This window comes from Argopecten irradians, chromosome 3 (genome assembly GCF_041381155.1).
Source record: "Argopecten irradians isolate NY chromosome 3, Ai_NY, whole genome shotgun sequence".
NCBI lineage: Eukaryota > Metazoa > Mollusca > Bivalvia > Pectinida > Pectinidae > Argopecten > Argopecten irradians.
This window is the reverse complement of record NC_091136.1, coordinates 55,540,692-55,559,640: the sequence shown is the minus strand read 5'-3', so window position 1 is coordinate 55,559,640 and position 18,949 is coordinate 55,540,692. Positions and strand designations below refer to the sequence as shown.

Here is an 18,949-nt window from a genome sequence, read left to right as displayed (position 1 = left end):
TTTTGCTTATTTTTCTAATTGTCAGAGTCTTGTGATAATTACTAACAAAAAACCAGGTGAGCGATACAGGCCCTCTGGGCCTCTTGTAATTACTCACTTTCTGTGAAGAAAAAGTGGAACTGTCTGTAAATTCCAATAGACTATCTCAGCTTAATTCTGATAAAGAGGTCATTATAATGGAAACTTTGAGCACATGTAGGACTGACACCACAACAGACAAGAGATGTAGAGATAGCACTTTATTCTGTTTATCAGGTATGTAAATAAGGCAGTCATAGCATTATGGAATAATTTCATGACCATGTATATATGTACAAAGTTGAGTATTGATGAATGAATAAATGAAATATGATGTAGACACTAAAATTCTCACAGTAGTTGATAAAAAAAAATCTGTAATTACAAAAATATAAAATTATCAATGAATCTGCCATTACATTTGTGTACAGTATATATTAGATTTTTTTTTTATTTAAAAATGAGCTACATTCATAAAAAACAAAGAAAATAGTTTTATAACAAGTATACAACAATTTATATGTATTTGCATCTCACAAAATTTCATTAATAATGACTAGCAGGGACATTTCATTAAAAAAGAGAGAGAGAAAAGGAACAATTTTTATAACAGAAATCAATAGCAACTATTTTGGCTAATCTTAGTATTTATCAGTATTTCAGTGACTATGGTTACTGACTCTAACCAGTTTATGTACACTTATATTCTTAATTACATGTATTCAGCTTCATGTGTACAGGGTAATCAAACTCACTTATGAAATTTGAAAGTATGGATATAAAAGCTAAGAACTTAAAACTATTTCCTATGACATTCTCGTAGCTATAAGATCTCAATAGTGACCAATGAACAGGCTTTGGTGCCGAGTCCAAGGTAACATTTCAGTCTACTAAGGTATGTCACAGTCACACTACCTACACTACATGTAAAAGTAAGCCATCATCACACGACCTACAATACACACGTAATAAAAGTCTATTTCATAACGGTAGTCTATCACAGTCTGTTAATATCAATACATGTACAATGTTTTACTGATACTACAGTAATTTTCAAATTAAATTTGAAATACAAATTTTTAGACTTACTAGTAATTATCTTAAACAAAACTTAGAACATACCACTAATACTATGAACAAAAATGAAAACCATTAAAATCAAAAGAAAGGGGGAGAAAGAGGTGGAGATCACTTTAAGAACAAAATGTTAGCACTTTTATTATCTATAAGCATTAACCATGTTCTTAAAAAGTCCTTTTGAGATGTGTATCTGTACATGTGTGTACGTACAGTGTGCATGTCTAATTATTAAGATAATATACTTTAGAATAGTATCAACATATAAGATAAAGTGATGATGTAAAAATGTTTTCATCACAATGATTTAGAACTAAGAGTTAAATACAAGAAATTCTGATCTTCTGTAAAAATAGGACAAAATCAAACAAGAGCTATGTCAGACTGATGAAAGAGGATTCATATGAACAAGCACGCCCTGAATAAAGTAACCACAACCAAAATGAAACGGCAATTAATGTTTAAATTTACATGGAGTATGATGCATGTTTATATATATATACTACTTGATATATAGATTCGTATATATTTTTCTGTAAATATTGTCTGTCTAAAAACCACAAACAGTACAGCTGATCCTCTAAACATATGTAAGGAGTCCTTTAATCACAAGTCTTTCTTTGGTCCCATCCAAACTTTAGGTTTATATTACTAAAACTTCTTATACAAGAACATGTATACTTATATGATATTAATCTGAATACTCCAGTTGACTTACTGGGGATAAGGCTGTACTGTGTAACATAACAAGGTACATTTAGCCTGGATTATATGCTTACAAAAGTATTTCAATTTCTGCCCATGTAACACACAATACTATATTACATTACTAATTTACCATACTAGTAACTCTTTGACTTGAAAATGTCTAGATTCCAGCTTCAAGTTGAGATTACTAACGAGTCCAAATTATTATTGGCCAGATTGTAATAAATAAGAACAGTTTCGGACCTTGATCACAAGCTTTTCTATACGGAATTAAATCAGATAAGGTCAACAACCACTTACAACAAGCATTACAACCTATATTGTTTTAAAATACCACTGATACTGGTTCAGAAACTACAGTTATATATTGTGTTAAAATACCACTGATACTAGTTCAGAAACCATAGTTATACATTGTGTTAAAATACCACTGATACTAGTTCAGAAACCATAGTTATACATTGTGTTAAAATACCACTGATACTAGTTCAGAAATCATAGTTATAGATTGTGTACAATGCTATTATATAAAACTATCGTTGTTCTATGAATCTATAATATAAACACCTGACAGCAGTTCTGATCTATAAACTGATGGTCGACCAGACAAATTTAGAATTTTTGGCCTGATCTTTGTGACACCATCAGACCTTGAATTCCTCACTGTGTCTCTGTACTAAAATTTCCACCACCGACGGGTCAACCAAGGTCGATATGTCACCAAGTTCATCGGGTTTGTTGTCTGCAACCTTTCGCAGGATTCTTCTCATTATTTTACCAGACCTTGTTTTAGGTAAACCTGGAGTGAACTGTAATTATATAAAATACAGTTACATTTTGTTAATAAGGAAGGGACAGAATAGATTTCAGTTCAATAATGGACAATCATAATACAGATTACATTGGGTGTGATAGATCCTTAAAACATTATAAGACATCTTCAAGTGTACTTAATTGTGTAAGCAATTCATTTCTCACCTATCATGTTTAAAAATGAGTAATTACTTTTATTTTCAAACAAGTTTTAACTATTTCTTATTTGTATATTACACAGTGACCTCCCCTGCAGTTAGGTACTCATTGTGACATAGATTATTTTGTAAGTGGATCTTGCCTTTTCTTTGAAAAGTATGACATAATGCTCGCAAACTGTTGACTTCAGAATCAATACCTTTCCCCAAGTTCCTCAAGGGCTGATAACTTTGTAACTACTAGTTTTGGCGTGTCAGCTGGGGAAGAGAACCTAATTTTCTCTGTTCTACCAGAAGACAATGATGCTCATGGTGTTAGGTAACGATTCTATAGACAGAACTGAAGACATTTACCAGTATCTTGTCTGGCTGAGCGAAGCTTCCTATGACAGTCTTCACCATTAACTTCAGTTCTGCCTTCAGAGCGTCTGCTTCCTCTGGATCAACATCTCCCATGGGCACCACAAAGGCATAAATACCTAGACAGCATGGACATCACAATCAACAAAATATTACCAGGAGTAACAATTATTAGGTGTAAAAATAATATTTATTTTTATAGAAGCAGAAGAAATCGAAAGATTAACGAACAATTAGAAGAACAGTATATCCCAACCTTTCTGACAAATCTTGAGGGTAATTTTTTGAGGTTATGGAAGGACATGTCATTATTAATCAATGAAGAGGCCAAGAGTTCAATAGTGTCAGACAGAAGTGTCAAAAGAACATATGACCTAGCCTTACAGCTTCTGAAGTTGTTACAAGTTTGAAAGACAAAATGTCATTATCACTTGTCTGTTTTTTGTCACTTTGGCCATAGGATATTTTAAAATCACCATGGCATTCAATGTTCCGGAAAATTCATATACCCACATAGCCATTTTCACTGAAATTGTATGATTTTTAAAATTCTAAACCCTTTGTAGGCACCGCGACCATTTTGATTTTGATAATCAAGTGTCCCCAAAATTCCTGTGTACCTTTTTTCATTGAAAGAAAACAATTTTTCAGATTTTACCGGTATAGAAGTCAAAGAAGCCATTTTGGATTCCTTGCAAAAAAAATAAATTTCTATCGCACATCTCGAACTAATACCTATTAGTAAAACAATCAACAAATTAGTTTTTGAGGTAATCTCTGGAAACCAACAGAGGTCGGACATTTAATTACTTATTACTAATTACTTTAAAATATCTTGTCTATGAAATCACCTGGTAGGTATAATATATTCCACACTATATCTAACTTAATGGAGAAATCCCTGCTTCAGAAAGAACAACTTTTTAGTAAGATTGAGAAGCCTACCTTCTCCTTTGACGTCGTGTGGGTATCCCACCACAGCTGTCTCGGCCACCTGAGCATGGTTATCCTACAACATGATACATAATGAAGTGTCATAACCATCACAGATGAATATAGTTGCATTTTTTAAAAGCAATTTACTTACAAATATCACGATCAAGATAAATTCGCGAAAGTTTATTTCTGTGAAACAATATCAAACATAGTAAAAGTCCTTGAGTTAATCGTTGTGTACACGGAAAAAGGAATGGTTACCATGGCATCTTCCACTTCGGCTGTGCCTATTCTGTGACCACTGACGTTCATCACATCGTCCATTCTACCTGTGATCTGGTAGTACCCTTCCTCACAGCGATGGGCACCATCTCCGCTAAAATAGTAACCTGGAGAACAAGTTACCAATCCGTAAGAAAGTGTAAAGTCTTAGCATTGCTGCTTTCTAGTGATTACATTCATACATTAAAGGTGATAAAAACAGATTTTAAATATGCTATTTTTGTGTTGATATTTGTTTATTGTGGTGCACTTTATGATTTCCAACAAAAAATACAGGTTGTATTTGACGTAATTTCCATAAAATGTGCTTGAAACGAAGTCCACAACGACCCTTGTCTAGAACAATCGCATCGCTTATCGCCCCTGATATCACCAGGTGGCCGTAGATTCGTGACGTCATCTGAGACCAAGAGCTGTGACAAGAGCCAGGAAACTCAATGGGGCAGTGTTGCGGTATTGGCGATTATAGATATTTAAAACAGTCGCGCTACGGAATCCGTATATAATATATAATCTATAACATACAATGATATAATAAAAACGATAGCTTACTCATTCTTATCGTCATATTCTGGGCTATAAAATTGTTATGTTCAGTATGTTAAAGATGCTCCACCGCTGACAAATGGTAAATTTTCACTATCAAAAACAGGAGCAGACGATTTAGTATTTTTCTTCAGTTACAAAAGTTACTTACTATACACCATTACCACCATTGAACAGTTTGTGAGCTTCTAATTTTACTTCAAGTTAAAAACATGAAATATAATTAATTGCATCCCGAAAAAAATCCGTGTTACTATATCTTATATGGAATGAAGTACTGATTGCGCATGCACTAAAGGCGAAATAAATTATTCTATATTATTGTTTGTGTTAATTAGACATATATATACACGATTAAACCCCAATTATTGTTCAAATGATGAATATCATTTATGCTCTGTCGGCGGTGGAGCATCTTTAAAAGCCATTTGACACCGTGTACGTGTGTGTGTCACTGACTCAGGTTCAAGGGGGTTGCGCTTGACTTTTGTCTGTAACTTAAAACTCAAAACATAGACTTTAAAGTTAAACCAACAAGAAGAAATATGACTTTACAAGAAAATGGACCCAATTAAATTACAATGAGACTATATGCTACATGCACATACATGTACATATAATGCATATTTATAAAAAAAAACGCCACCCTTCATACCCTATCCAAAACCCTATCATACCGCGATAAACGTGCCCCTATCCCGCCTTATGTACGTACTGCACACCTCTATATTTCCTATTTGAAGCTTAATCCTTCAGAACACCGCACAGAAAGGGCTAGACTTATTTATTTTCTTAAAGTTCTATAATGAGTTTTACTGATGTGTACGAAATAGAATAACATGTACAGTAGTAACAATACACGCACGGCCGATAAAAAAGACGGGACACAAAACACATACTAGATACAATGACCTAATATGGATGACATGTACTCGTGGACAAGATACACATGTAATAGTTCAACTAACACAGGACCATGAAACAACATATATTTCTTATAAAACACAAATCATTTACAAGACCGCTTCATTATATTTTCTAACCGTGCGGAGTTTTGGAAATAAGAAACCTGTCGACCTTAGTAAATTTTAAAAGTATACGCACAGACCACAGCACACTAGATAGCCTATTGACCATTATGAGACGATCTAGGGGTCTAAATAAAAAAAAAATCGGTAAAATTCGCATTCTACATATATATACGCAAGTGTACTATGTAGAATATAACAGGAAATTAATGAGTACTAAAATTGGCCAAATTTGCAAGCATTGTGGTGTTTTGAGGGTTCGGGGGAGACCGATGATGATTTTGCAAGGGCTTAAGGCGAGAGATTTTGTTTTTTGGGGGTCCTAAGGTCTCCCCCGAGAAGGAAAAATATTACTAAATGTATTTACGATTGCTGAGATGAGTTTTACGATGTATTTTGATGACTTTAGAGCGTTCTTAACATGGTAATTTTTCGAATTTAAATTCCTGCAATTAAATAATGATAACTGTGAATGTCGTCATATCATTATGCAACCCTGCTCGATTTGAACTAGTCCGCTAAACCTGCCTATATTATTAGTTGTTGTTTTTCCCTATATATTAGGCAAAAAATAAATAAATTAAAAAAGCCTAATAATATAGGCAGGTTTAGCGGACTAGATCTGAACATACCGGTTTCATACCACCGGCACATTGTTGTGTAACCCAAAATAAATATGAAAATCCCTAAAATGAAGTATGAAAAATGTGCAGAAGGACCTCTTTTATTTTTAATGCGCATTTTGAGAACATTTCAGTCGACGAAAATAGGAGGCAAAAAGACACAACTTATAAATTATTGATTTTTTTTCTTTTAATCTGCATGTATTTTTCATGTCTCCGTATGTTTGTAACAGATGATTTTTCTATTAAAACGTAGGTCTAAAGAGGTGGGCCCAATTTTCGCTACGACCTTATTTCGCACATAAAATTACCAGTAGATTATATGTATAACAAAACTCCTCGGTTAATTTTATGTGTAAACTATAAATTACATACATGCACAGTCGTATAACTCCAGGGTGGACTGAATAGGAAAGAACTACTTATTCATACGAGTGGTTTAACCCCTGGCACACCATACGCCACATGACATATGTACCCGCGACATTAATGACATCATTATTTACATGTAGTGACGTCATTTCATAGGTGATGACGTCAATAATGTGTCATTATGTATTGGATAAATCAAGCTACCCAATAAGTCGAAATATAACATATTTTTCTCCGTGTGTATTTCCGTAAGTGCTAAGACATGTGACTAAAATGTTGACAGTTCCGCGATCGGCACACCGGCTTCCGGTAGTTGATTGTCTCAGATGACGTCACAACTCATCGGAACTCAAGGGAGGTAAGTCATAGAAAAAAATCTGTCGTTGAAAAGATGTGAAGATTGCTTTCATTAATTTTACTATTTAGAGACAAAATATAAGCAAATATCAAACTGGTATATGTTTAGATAGGCATTACAAATGTTTCTAGCGTATTATCTCATTTTCCATGTCCGTTCTGTTTTTATCACCTTTAAATAACATTACAACATCAGCATGCTAGATAACTAGCAGTAGATTAGTGGTATTTCTCATGGGAACTAATGACTTTTCTTCACAACCATCAAATTGGCATATCTATCTTGTTTAACTATTACTCTCCACAGCATAAAATGAAACCAAACCGACCATAAGTTATAAACTTGTTCCATAACTTAACATTACATGTACATTATTGTATGAACGTATACCTGGGTATGGATTATAGTAGGTGTCAAGGAAGCGTTTATGGTCCCCGTATATGGTACGAGCCATTCCAGGCCAGACAGACTTAATGCACAGAGCTCCTTGTACATTACTGCCAGTCAATTCCTTCCCCTGAAACAGAGAAGATGTTTACATTAATCTGTGAAATTAGAGACATAGCTCCAGATTTTGTTTTCTTTTACAATGTAATTTGCATTTTTGTATAAATTTCAATATATTTGTTAGCAGAGATGTCTTACATCTTTGTCCATAAGAGCTGGCTGAATACCAAAATGTGGTCTCATTGGCTTGGCAGCTACAATCTTGGCCCCTTTAGCAGACGGTCGGGGTGCTATGGCTATTCCTCCTGTCTCTGTCAGACAGAGAAAAATAATCTTTTGTGTGTAGAATCTAAATGTTACAATGTGTCAATGATAAACATAATTTAGAATTTCAATAACTAGTGTTTTCTTAGCTAATACAGAAACTTGAGTATGAGAATCTGCCATTAACATTCCCACCCCACCCTAATGTATCTGATACATATTACCTGATTGATGTATTAATGACTGTGGAAAGCACAAGTGCTGCTATCTTTAGCCTTTCGTTCACAATTCTTTACTTTTCCCATATTATTTACTTTATTGATTTGAGAATTGACCCTCACTCTTCTCATTTGTACCTGTTTGCCACCAAGTGTCCACCACCTCACATTTCCCGTCTCCAATAACATCATTGTACCAGTCGTAGGCCTCGCTATTCAACGGCTCACCAACTATAACATAAAATATTACTTTTAAATTAGTTCGTTAAAAAATTCATAATGTATTAAAACATTACAGTGACTGAATATGAATATTACCATTGACTTCCACCTGAAGACCTGGCTATGCTGACAATGTTTGACATTAAAATTATTTCTGATCTAATACCTATACTCACCACAGCCCAGTTTTCTGAGAGATGAACGGTCATACTTTGTCACCCACTCATTGCCTTCCTTGAGAAGAAGACGCAAAGAGGTAGGAGCGAGGTAGATTTGATTCAGTTTCAGACGCTGTACCATTTCCCAGTATCGTCCTGTGTAAAGCCAACATATTCAGATTAATTTCCATTTAAAATCAGTAACTCACAAGGTAACTACATATACAGTCTCTGAAATACTAGTACTATTTCTTAGAGTCGATGTTTCATGAAAATAAATCCAATGGGAATAATTCGCATACCATGTGATACCCAATAATGTTTGTGCAAGACTATTGTTTCTATTGGTGATGGAATGACGTCAAAAGATAATATCCCGCACTAACGCCATTTCAATATTTGTATATACAAATATTTACATTCCATCACTACTGGATATACTAGACATCTAGTCCCGCACAAACATTATCAGGTATCATATGGTACGTGATTTATTCCCATTAGACATTTTAACTATGGCCATTTCACCTCCTCTGAACTCCTATGAGTCTGATGTCATATATACCAAACTAACTACATGTGTGTACTATAACCTCAACATATTCAAGTGCAAAAAAATAATTTTCATCAATAACATCTGATAGAATCCAAATTAGTGCTCCTAAAGGATAAATATTTCTTATAAAAATAAAAATATTCATCACCATTGAAGAACAAGCTTTGGAGTTTACCTGGATCAGGGTAGGTAGGTGTACTCTCAAACAGCACTGTGGTTGCCCCGTTACTTAGCGGACCATACACCACATATGTGTGACCAGTGATCCAGCCTATATCTGCCACACAGCCAAACCTCTCTCCTTCCTGGTAGTCAAACACATGCTGAAATAAAAAAAACAAAACATGGTATTGTAACAGAAGGTCACAACCAGACCGAGGTTCATAGCAGAGACCTCTAAACACTTCCTTCATGTTTCATTAATACAGGCATTTTATGATACCAAAATGATTTACTGTCAGTTAGTGGCCTTCACTTCCAGTGATTATGACGTCACAAAATCACATCAAAATGTAACATCACAATCAATAGATGGTAAATCATACTTACCCACATTGGTTTATTGTCTCAAAATGGATGTATTGAGCTACTTGGTTATCAATATATAATGTCCAGTTTGTTACAAAGGACATATACACGTATTTGTCTTGTATTCTCCTAGAACAGGGTTACTTACTGGTAAACCTCTATAGACATAGAAATGGTAATATGACATTGTCTTACATACAGGAAGTAGGGTGTTCCCATGCATAAGCAGTTGTTACCTTCTGTGTGATGCCAGCGTACAGGAGATAGCCGGCCGTAGAGTGGGCGATACCTTTTGGCTTCCCTGTTGACCCTGAGGTATACAACATGAACAGTAGGTCCTCACTTCCCATTTCTTCTGGGTCACACACATCAGACTGACACGCCATTTCCTAAAAACAAATCCCAGTGAAAAATGCTTGTTTAATGGACAAAAGGCTTCTAAAGTTTGAGAGTCTCTTACAAATTGATAATATTTCAAAAACTAAGAGGCATTCAGATACTATATTTGTGGATAATTTAATTGTTGGATAGTAATGGTCAGACAACATGATAAGATGGGTACTACCTTGTCTAATGAAATGTCGAGTTTGTTCATTGGGACATCATTCCCAGTCCTCTGGTACACAAACACACGTTTTACACAGGGACACTGGGCCACAGCGGCGTCTACTGTCTGTTTGAGGGGAATAAGCTTACCACCTCTCACACCCTCATCAGCTGTTATCACTGTCTCAGCATCAGCTACAATACAGAGAAATCATCAAGTCATAAATCGTGTGATGATAGTTAGAATGTCAGAAACTATCTATGTATGTTGTATTTTGTTTAAATATTCATTCAAACAAATGTTTTGGTATTTTGTTTTTTCAAAGTCATTTTTAAGTATTCATATTCTGATTATGAATAAACAGCTATGAATCTATATTTATTAGTAAAAGCATTCATCTCTTATCCTTAGGAAAACAAAGCAATATGTAATGTATTTAGGCTTACTAAGCCGAGCTTATCTTTACACTCTAATGGTTAATTTTGATAAACATATATTCTAATTATTCCTGGTGAATGGTTTAAAAATTCCTTAAAAGTAAAACTACAGTATATGGTTAGTACCATCGATAATCCTGCCAGCTAAAGCATCTGAACTAAATCCAGCAAAGACCACACTATGGATGGCCCCGATTCTGGCACAGGCCATCATGGCTGCCACGGCGACTGGCGAGGTAGGCAGGTATATAGCTACACGGTCTCCCCTGCCAACACCAGAGCTCTTGAGCATGTTAGCCATCTTGTTAACCATTTGTGACAGCTGCCTGTGAATAAGAAAGGTTGCAATAACTAACTTTGTCAGTAGGAAAAACAAAACAGGCCAAATGGGCCTGAAAAGCTTATCGTCCTGGAAAGCTCATCTGCTTCAGCTCACCTAAAAAATAACTGTCAATCATATGTATGAGGACACATTGCTTCATGCATATCACCATTTCATGGTTATTGGACAGTTCTGTTAGGATATGAGACATATAAAGCCATTCACTTTAATTTGTTGATATTTACTTTACACATATACAGGCCTAATAAAACATTTTTGGTCACATGGTAATATATGCCAATAAATCCTTTTTAAGGTTAAATTAGTTTTATAGTCTGACTTACATTGCCTGTAACTAATGTCACACTAATTCTGTTTGTAACTAAGGTAACATTATCTTAGTCTGCTAAACCTGCCTATATTATTAGGTTTTTAATTTGTTTGGTTTTTTTGCCTAATAATAATATATGTATAAGGCAAAAAACTAAAATAAATTAAAAAGCTAAATAATATAGTCAGGTTTAACGGACTAGCATTATCTGTAACCACAGATCTGTAACTAGAGTTACATAAAAGGCATTAATAAGGGTCATATTAGGCTATATACATACAGATACATTACCTGTAGGTAACATATTCTTCTGTCCCAGGTTCATCTTTCTCCCAGATCAAGGCTATGGCATCTCCAGTCTTTTTAGCATACCTATCTACACAGTTCACTGTAAATATATCCAGACAAGAAGATTCACAACTCTTTACATGAGATTTATGTATAAGTGATATAATATGAAAAAGCATACATTAACATTATTTTAGTTTAGCTGATCATAATAATTATCATCTCATATATCCTTCCAACCGACAACCATTGATACAGTATCTACAAGTCAGCTTTCTGCTCACCAATTACAGGTAAAGGTAAGAAACTTTATTGTAATTAAGACTTTACATAATTAAGTGATTATGTTTTTGTTGTCAGAACATTTGAACTTTGACTACAAGGGAGACCAACCCAACACCCTCCTTAGCATTCCGGCACATTATCTATATCTACAAGCAGTCCATTTTTGTATCGCTCGCAACGATAGTTCACAAAGATGATACTATGGTGTTACTTTTCTTGCGGCGGTATTGTCGTCAACATTTCACTCTAAAGTTTTGTGTTTAGCTCTGTTTCTCAAAAAGTTTAAGTCCAATTCTGACCAAACTTTAAACATACCTGAAGGACATCATTATCACCTCAACACACCTAATTATTGCAGGATTCATTTCGTTCCGTGGGATACAGAGGCTGTGAAACTTAGGGATGCTAAACTATACTTGGCTCTTTCTCTTTTTTTTTCTTTTTCTTAGATGTTTTTAAATATTCCATTGTAGTTATTTGATAAATCAACAATGTGGTACAGGCGATACTTATAATTACACGCTATTCTTGTTTGTAGTACATTTTGATATAGATATTTGTCCTTACTCTTCCTTCAAGTAAAGATTACTGATCATCCATCAAGGTATGATCATTAGGTTCATTTTGTATTATCTAAAATTCTCTTTCTCCACTTCTCATGTTTTCAATTAGGAATTTTAAATATGTTCTAACTTTGATATGCTAATCTTTAAACGCTTGTTTTGTATGTTTTGACTTTCCTCTGTCACAGGATTCTTGTTTGAAGTTGACGAAATATACTCAACATTATGTTCATTTCTTTAAAAAGAAAATAACTATTTGAATTTGATCTGCCATGAATATGAATGCATGGCCCAAAAAGAATTTCGCAGTGAGCAATGAAGTCAATGTCAGGCCAATCTAAGAAGTTTGTCAAGTCAGATAAACATACATGCCAAAATATCCTAATCAAATTCAGATCAATTTCAGGTGGGAATTAAAACTTTTTTTTGCGGAAGGCGGGGATTGATCTCAAGTTTTCACATATGATTGACACAAATACATTTACCTGTGTAGATTTACTTATTGCCCTCATACCTACTGGTCTAGACATGTGTTAACTTATCTTCTAGTTACTGTAAGTGTCTTATCTATCATATTCTATGTGCCTTCACAAGGTCAGTGCTGTTTTGTACATGTCCCATTATACAGGTCCCGTTCAAGGACACTTTACATATCACTGGAGGAGACAGCTGAAAGACTAGCAGATAGTCTTACTGATAATGGTCTACTCTAAAGCAACCATTGTAGCTCTAGTCTAAACCAAAGTAACCAGTATAGCTCTAGTCTAAACCAAAGTAACCAGTATAGATCTAGTCTAAACCGAAGTAACCAGTATAGATCTAGTCTAAACCAAAGTAACCAGTGTAGCTCTAGTCTAAACCAAAGTAACCAGTATAGATCTAGTCTAAACCAAAGTAACCAGTATAGATCTAGTCTAAACCAAAGTAACCATTATAGATCTAGTCTAAATTAAAGTAACCAGTATATATATATATAACTCTAGTCTAAACCAAAGTAACCAGTATAGCTCTAGTCTAAACCAAAGTAACCAGTATAGCTCTAGTCTAAACCAAAGTAACCAGTATAGCTCTAGTCCAAACCAAAGTAACCAGTATAGCTCTAGTCCAAACCAAAGTAACCAGTATAGCTCTAGTCCAAACCAAAGTAACCAGTATAGCTCTAGTCTAAACCAAAGTAACCAGTATAGATCTAGTCTAAACCAAAGTAACCAGTATAGCTGCTAGTCTAAACCAAAGTAACCAGTATAGCTCTAGTCTAAACCAAAGTAACCAGTATAGATCTAGTCTAAACCAAAGTAACCAGTATAGATCTAGTCTAAACCAAAGTAACCAGTATAGCTCTAGTCTAAACCAAAGTAACCAGTATAGATCTAGTCTAAACCAAAGTAACCAGTATAGATCTAGTCTAAACCAAAGTAACCAGTATAGATCTAGTCTAAACCAAAGTAACCAGTATAGCTCTAGTCTAAACCAAAGTAACCAGTATAGCTCTAGTCTAAACCAAAGTAACCAGTATAGATCTAGTCTAAACCAAAGTAACCAGTATAGATCTAGTCTAAACCAAAGTAACCAGTATAGCTCTAGTCTAAACCAAAGTAACCAGTATAGATCTAGTCTAAACCAAAGTAACCAGTATAGATCTAGTCTAAACCAAAGTAACCAGTATAGCTCTAGTCTAAACCAAAGTAACCAGTATAGATCTAGTCTAAACCAAAGTAACCAGTATAGATCTAGTCTAAACCAAAGTAACCAGTATAGATCTAGTCTAAACCAAAGTAACCAGTATAGATCTAGTCTAAACCAAAGTAACCAGTATAGCTCTAGTCTAAACCAAAGTAACCAGTATAGATCTAGTCTAAACCAAAGTAACCAGTATAGCTCTAGTCTAAACCAAAGTAACCAGTATAGCTCTAGTCTAAACCAAAGTAACCAGTATAGCTCTAGTCTAAACCAAAGTAACCAGTATAGCTCTAGTCTAAACCAAAGTAACCAGTATAGATCTAGTCTAAACCAAAGTAACCAGTATAGCTCTAGTCTAAACCAAAGTAACCAGTATAGATCTAGTCTAAACCAAAGTAACCAGTATAGATCTAGTCTAAACCAAAGTAACCAGTATAGCTCTAGTCTAAACCAAAGTAACCAGTATAGATCTAGTCTAAACCAAAGTAACCAGTATAGCTCTAGTCTAAACCAAAGTAACCAGTATAGCTCTAGTCTAAACCAAAGTAACCAGTATAGATCTAGTCTAAACCAAAGTAATAAGTATAGCTCTAGTCTAAACCAAAGTAACCAGTATAGCTCTAGTCTAAACCAAAGTAACCAGTATAGCTCTAGTCCAAACCAAAGTAATAAGTATAGCTCTAGTCTAAACCAAAGTAACCAGTATAGCTCTAGTCTAAACCAAAGTAACCAGTATAGCTCTAGTCCAAACCAAAGTAACCAGTATAGCTCTAGTCTAAACCAAAGTAACCAGTATAGCTCTAGTCTAAACCAAAGTAACCAGTATAGCTCTAGTCTAAACCAAAGTAACCAGTATAGTCTAGTCTAAACCAAAGTAACCAGTATAGCTCTAGTCTAAACCAAAGTAACCAGTATAGCTCTAGTCTAAACCAAAGTAACCAGTATAGATCTAGTCTAAACCAAAGTAACCAGTATAGCTCTAGTCTAAACCAAAGTAATAAGTATAGCTCTAGTCTAAACCAAAGTAACCAGTATAGATCTAGTCTAAACCAAAGTAACCAGTATAGCTCTAGTCCAAACCAAAGTAACCAGTATAGATCTAGTCTAAACCAAAGTAACCAGTATAGCTCTAGTCAAACCAAACCAAGTATAGTTAGTAAACCAAAGTAACAGTATAGCTCTAGTCTAAACCAAAGTAACCAGTATAGCTCTAGTCTAAACCAAAGTAACCAGTATAGTCTAGTCTAAACCAAAGTAACCAGTATAGCTCTAGTCTAAACCAAAGTAACCAGTATAGCTCTAGTCTAAACCAAAGTAACCAGTATAGCTCTAGTCTAAACCAAAGTAACCAGTATAGCTTAGTCTAAACCAAAGTAACCAGTATAGCTCTAGTCTAAACCAAAGTAACCAGTATAGATCTAGTCTAAACCAAAGTAACCAGTATAGATCTAGTCTAAACCAAAGTAACCAGTATAGCTCTAGTCTAAACCAAAGTAACCAGTATAGATCTAGTCTAAACCAAAGTAACCAGTATAGATCTAGTCTAAACCAAAGTAACCAGTATAGCTCTAGTCTAAACCAAAGTAATCAGTATAGATCTAGTCTAAACCAAAGTAACCAGTATAGCTCTAGTCCAAACCAAAGTAACCAGTATAGATCTAGTCTAAACCAAAGTAACCAGTATAGCTCTAGTCTAAACCAAAGTAACCAGTATAGCTCTAGTCTAAACCAAAGTAACCAGTATAGATCTAGTCTAAACCAAAGTAACCAGTATAGATCTAGTCTAAACCAAAGTAACCAGTATAGCTCTAGTCTAAACCAAAGTAACCAGTATAGATCTAGTCTAAACCAAAGTAACCAGTATAGCTCTAGTCCAAACCAAAGTAACCAGTATAGCTCTAGTCCAAACCAAAGTAACCAGTATAGCTCTAGTCTAAACCAAAGTAACCAGTATAGCTCTAGTCTAAACCAAAGTAACCAGTATAGCTCTAGTCTAAACCAAAGTAACCAGTATAGCTCTAGTCTAAACCAAAGTAACCAGTATAGATCTAGTCTAAACCAAAGTAACCAGTATAGCTCTAGTCTAAACCAAAGTAACCAGTATAGCTCTAGTCTAAACCAAAGTAACCAGTATAGATCTAGTCTAAACCAAAGTAACCAGTATAGCTCTAGTCTAAACCAAAGTAACCAGTATAGATCTAGTCTAAACCAAAGTAACCAGTATAGATCTAGTCTAAACCAAAGTAACCAGTATAGATCTAGTCTAAACCAAAGTAACCAGTATAGATCTAGTCTAAACCAAAGTAACAGTAAGCTCTAGTCAAACAAAGTAACCAGTATAGTCTAGTCTAAACCAAAGTAATCAGTATAGATCTAGTCTAAACCAAAGTAACCAGTATAGATCTAGTCTAAACCAAAGTAACCAGTATAGATCTAGTCTAAACCAAAGTAACCAGTATAGATCTAGTCTGAACCAAAGTAACCAGTATAGATCTAGTCTGAACCAAAGTAACCTCTATCTAGTCTTAACAAAGTAACCAGTGTAGCTCTCATATAAACCAAAGTAACCTGTATAGCTTCGTAATGTAGCAGATTAATACCGGTAACTGAGGATACTTGAAGACTTTTCTTTCTAAGCCAAGATAAGTAATTTAGATCACTTGGCAAAGGGCCTTAACTCTGTTAATTGGGAATCCTATTATTATGTATTGAATTGGACATGGGTTTTATAAGGGTAGGAGGTAAATAGCTCTTTTATTTGGATATATATATAGAAGTAATAAATTTCAAGCTGCAACATATTCTTTTTACAATCACAGGGTTTGATCCACCACAGCTAGATAATCTAGATTATCTAAGATTACAGGTTTCCACAAGTTTTTACATGCATGATATTTATCTTAATATTAAAATATGCACAAATATCTCCTCTGCTAAAAACAATAAGTTTCCATATCTCTTTGATATCAAAATAATGTTGAGTTCACTCTTATCTCAGTAATGTTACCGTCTATACAGTATACACAAACTCATTGTAACCTATCATAATGTGCAAAGGAATGAACACATTCTTGTGCTATAAACAGACCCCTGTGTTACATGCATGTACACGGAGTGATGTGACGTCTTAGAATTCCTTTCGTGCCAAGAGTCTGTCATTCTGGTCTAGGCATGTCTGCCACAGGCTAATGATATGGTTAGCGTTATCATGTCTGTATAGAGTGCACAGACATACATTGTACTGTTACTTACAGTGGAGCCTAATCATATTACACATGGCCACGTCGTTTACTCACCCGAAGCATTCAGTTTCCCATCCATAAACCACCGTATGTGACCTTTATTTATATCACAGTCTTTAACCTGATTGAATTTTTGAAACCATTGTAACCTAGATTTGGCAAGTGTGCCCCAAAAATAGTCTGGATTCTGCAAGCTTGCATTGTACAAATCTGCATGAGATTTCAACTGGGGGTCTCCTTGGAATTCCGGAAACGGCGTAGTGGTGATCCCTCTCAAATGTGTGCAAAAGACATCTTTTCGTGTGTGGCAGGTGAATTGATTCTTAAGACTGCTGATAAGAAACACAGGCTTAGTTTTTCCGATCCGACAGACATATTTAGCACCCGCCATCGTAGGCCTAGTAGTAGAATCTAGCCGTGTTATGGGGTCAACACCAGTTGATGACAGCGCCCTCTGTAAACATACAACATGTGTTTGACCTACTTTCGATATCTCCTTGACACACCCCTTTAAAACGTTGATCTTTTTCTGAAGTGAAAAAAATAGCGACTTTGAAATGCATATAGAGATACATTTCTTTTTAAAGAAGTCTTTTTATTGCACATTTGAAACCATACTCAAACTGTCCATGCGTTACATATCCAATATCCACAAAAATGTATCTTTCAAATACAAATAGTTAAGATTTTAGCGCGGCACCATCTTCTGGAATTCTAAAAAATGTCTTTAGAATAATGTGATTAGCAACACGAAATGCTTTAATTAAAGCATTGTCATGAAACATTCTTAATGCCTCATATTCAGGTACAGTATATGTATATTTTTATGTATGCTTTTATGCAAATGTATGCTAAAAGCTCTATTTTGGAGTAACGTCGTATTAACGAAGTGCTCCCGCTATAGAGAAGTTATTTGAGTTTTGAGATATTTTCATATTTTTGTTGTTTAAAAATCAACAATTAGGATTACACATTTTCATCATAAATAGATACATTATACGAATAAACACTATAATTCAGTATTTGGAATATTTTCATATACAAACCTAGAGGCGTGGACGGGGAAACAAAGAGGAAAATGTAATAATAATGTTATTGCCCATTTACAACAGAGAGAGAGAGAGAGAGAGAGAGAGAGAGAGAGAGGAATTTACATTTCATTAATTTATATATTCGCAATACATAAAACATTAATTTACTCAAATATAAATCACCCAATCCCCTATCACATGTATAAATACCTTATCCCTTTGTATTTATTACGACAATAACAAATGTTTAAAGTTATAAATAATTTCTTATGCAAATTTAACGACGGAAGTTACACTTTACACTTTCTAAAGCCTACAATCTGATTAAAATCAGCTGTTTGATACTCCGCTTACTACGTGCTCCGCTCCGTGTTTGTAGAGGTGCACGTAGTAACCGGAGTATCAAACAGCTGATTTTAATCAGATTGTAAAGCCTACTATATCAAATGTTGATCATTTCCCGTAGTGAAATAATCTGGTTAGCGTAAGACTCCGTAAGACATCTATCACAATACCATGTACATTAACATAAATACAGATGTCTCAGAATT

At 34.7% G+C, this 18,949-nt stretch overlaps 1 protein-coding gene across 1 annotated transcript; it reads right to left on the bottom strand.

The window, feature by feature from the left end:
- Nucleotides 1-226: 226 nt before the first annotated feature.
- LOC138319134 (acetyl-coenzyme A synthetase 2-like, mitochondrial) lies at nucleotides 227-17,816 on the bottom strand. Its single transcript, XM_069262070.1, has 14 exons — nucleotides 17,422-17,816; nucleotides 11,601-11,697; nucleotides 10,783-10,982; nucleotides 10,238-10,413; nucleotides 9,909-10,061; nucleotides 9,320-9,467; nucleotides 8,607-8,744; nucleotides 8,347-8,439; nucleotides 7,925-8,037; nucleotides 7,670-7,796; nucleotides 4,332-4,459; nucleotides 4,080-4,143; nucleotides 3,129-3,253; nucleotides 227-2,612 (listed from the first exon to the last, which is right to left on the bottom strand). The coding sequence occupies exons 1-14, from the start codon at nucleotides 17,756-17,758 to the stop codon at nucleotides 2,448-2,450; spliced, it is 2,064 nt and encodes a 687-aa protein (XP_069118171.1). The 5' UTR covers nucleotides 17,759-17,816; the 3' UTR covers nucleotides 227-2,447.
- Between the last annotated feature and the right edge of the window lie 1,133 nt (nucleotides 17,817-18,949).

Bases quoted from the DNA above. Each gene is read 5' to 3' on its own strand.
- LOC138319134 (XM_069262070.1), bottom strand. From the start codon at position 17,758: ATGGCGGGTGCTAAATATGTCTGTCGGATCGGAAAAACTAAGCCTGTG. The intron at 9,468-9,908 runs GTAACAACTGCT...TTTTTATTTCAG, and splicing joins ACGCTGGCATCACACAGAAG to CATGTGTTTGACTACCAGGA. The intron at 4,460-7,669 runs GTATACGTTCAT...CTTGTTCTCCAG, and splicing joins CTACTATAATCCATACCCAG to GTTACTATTTTAGCGGAGAT.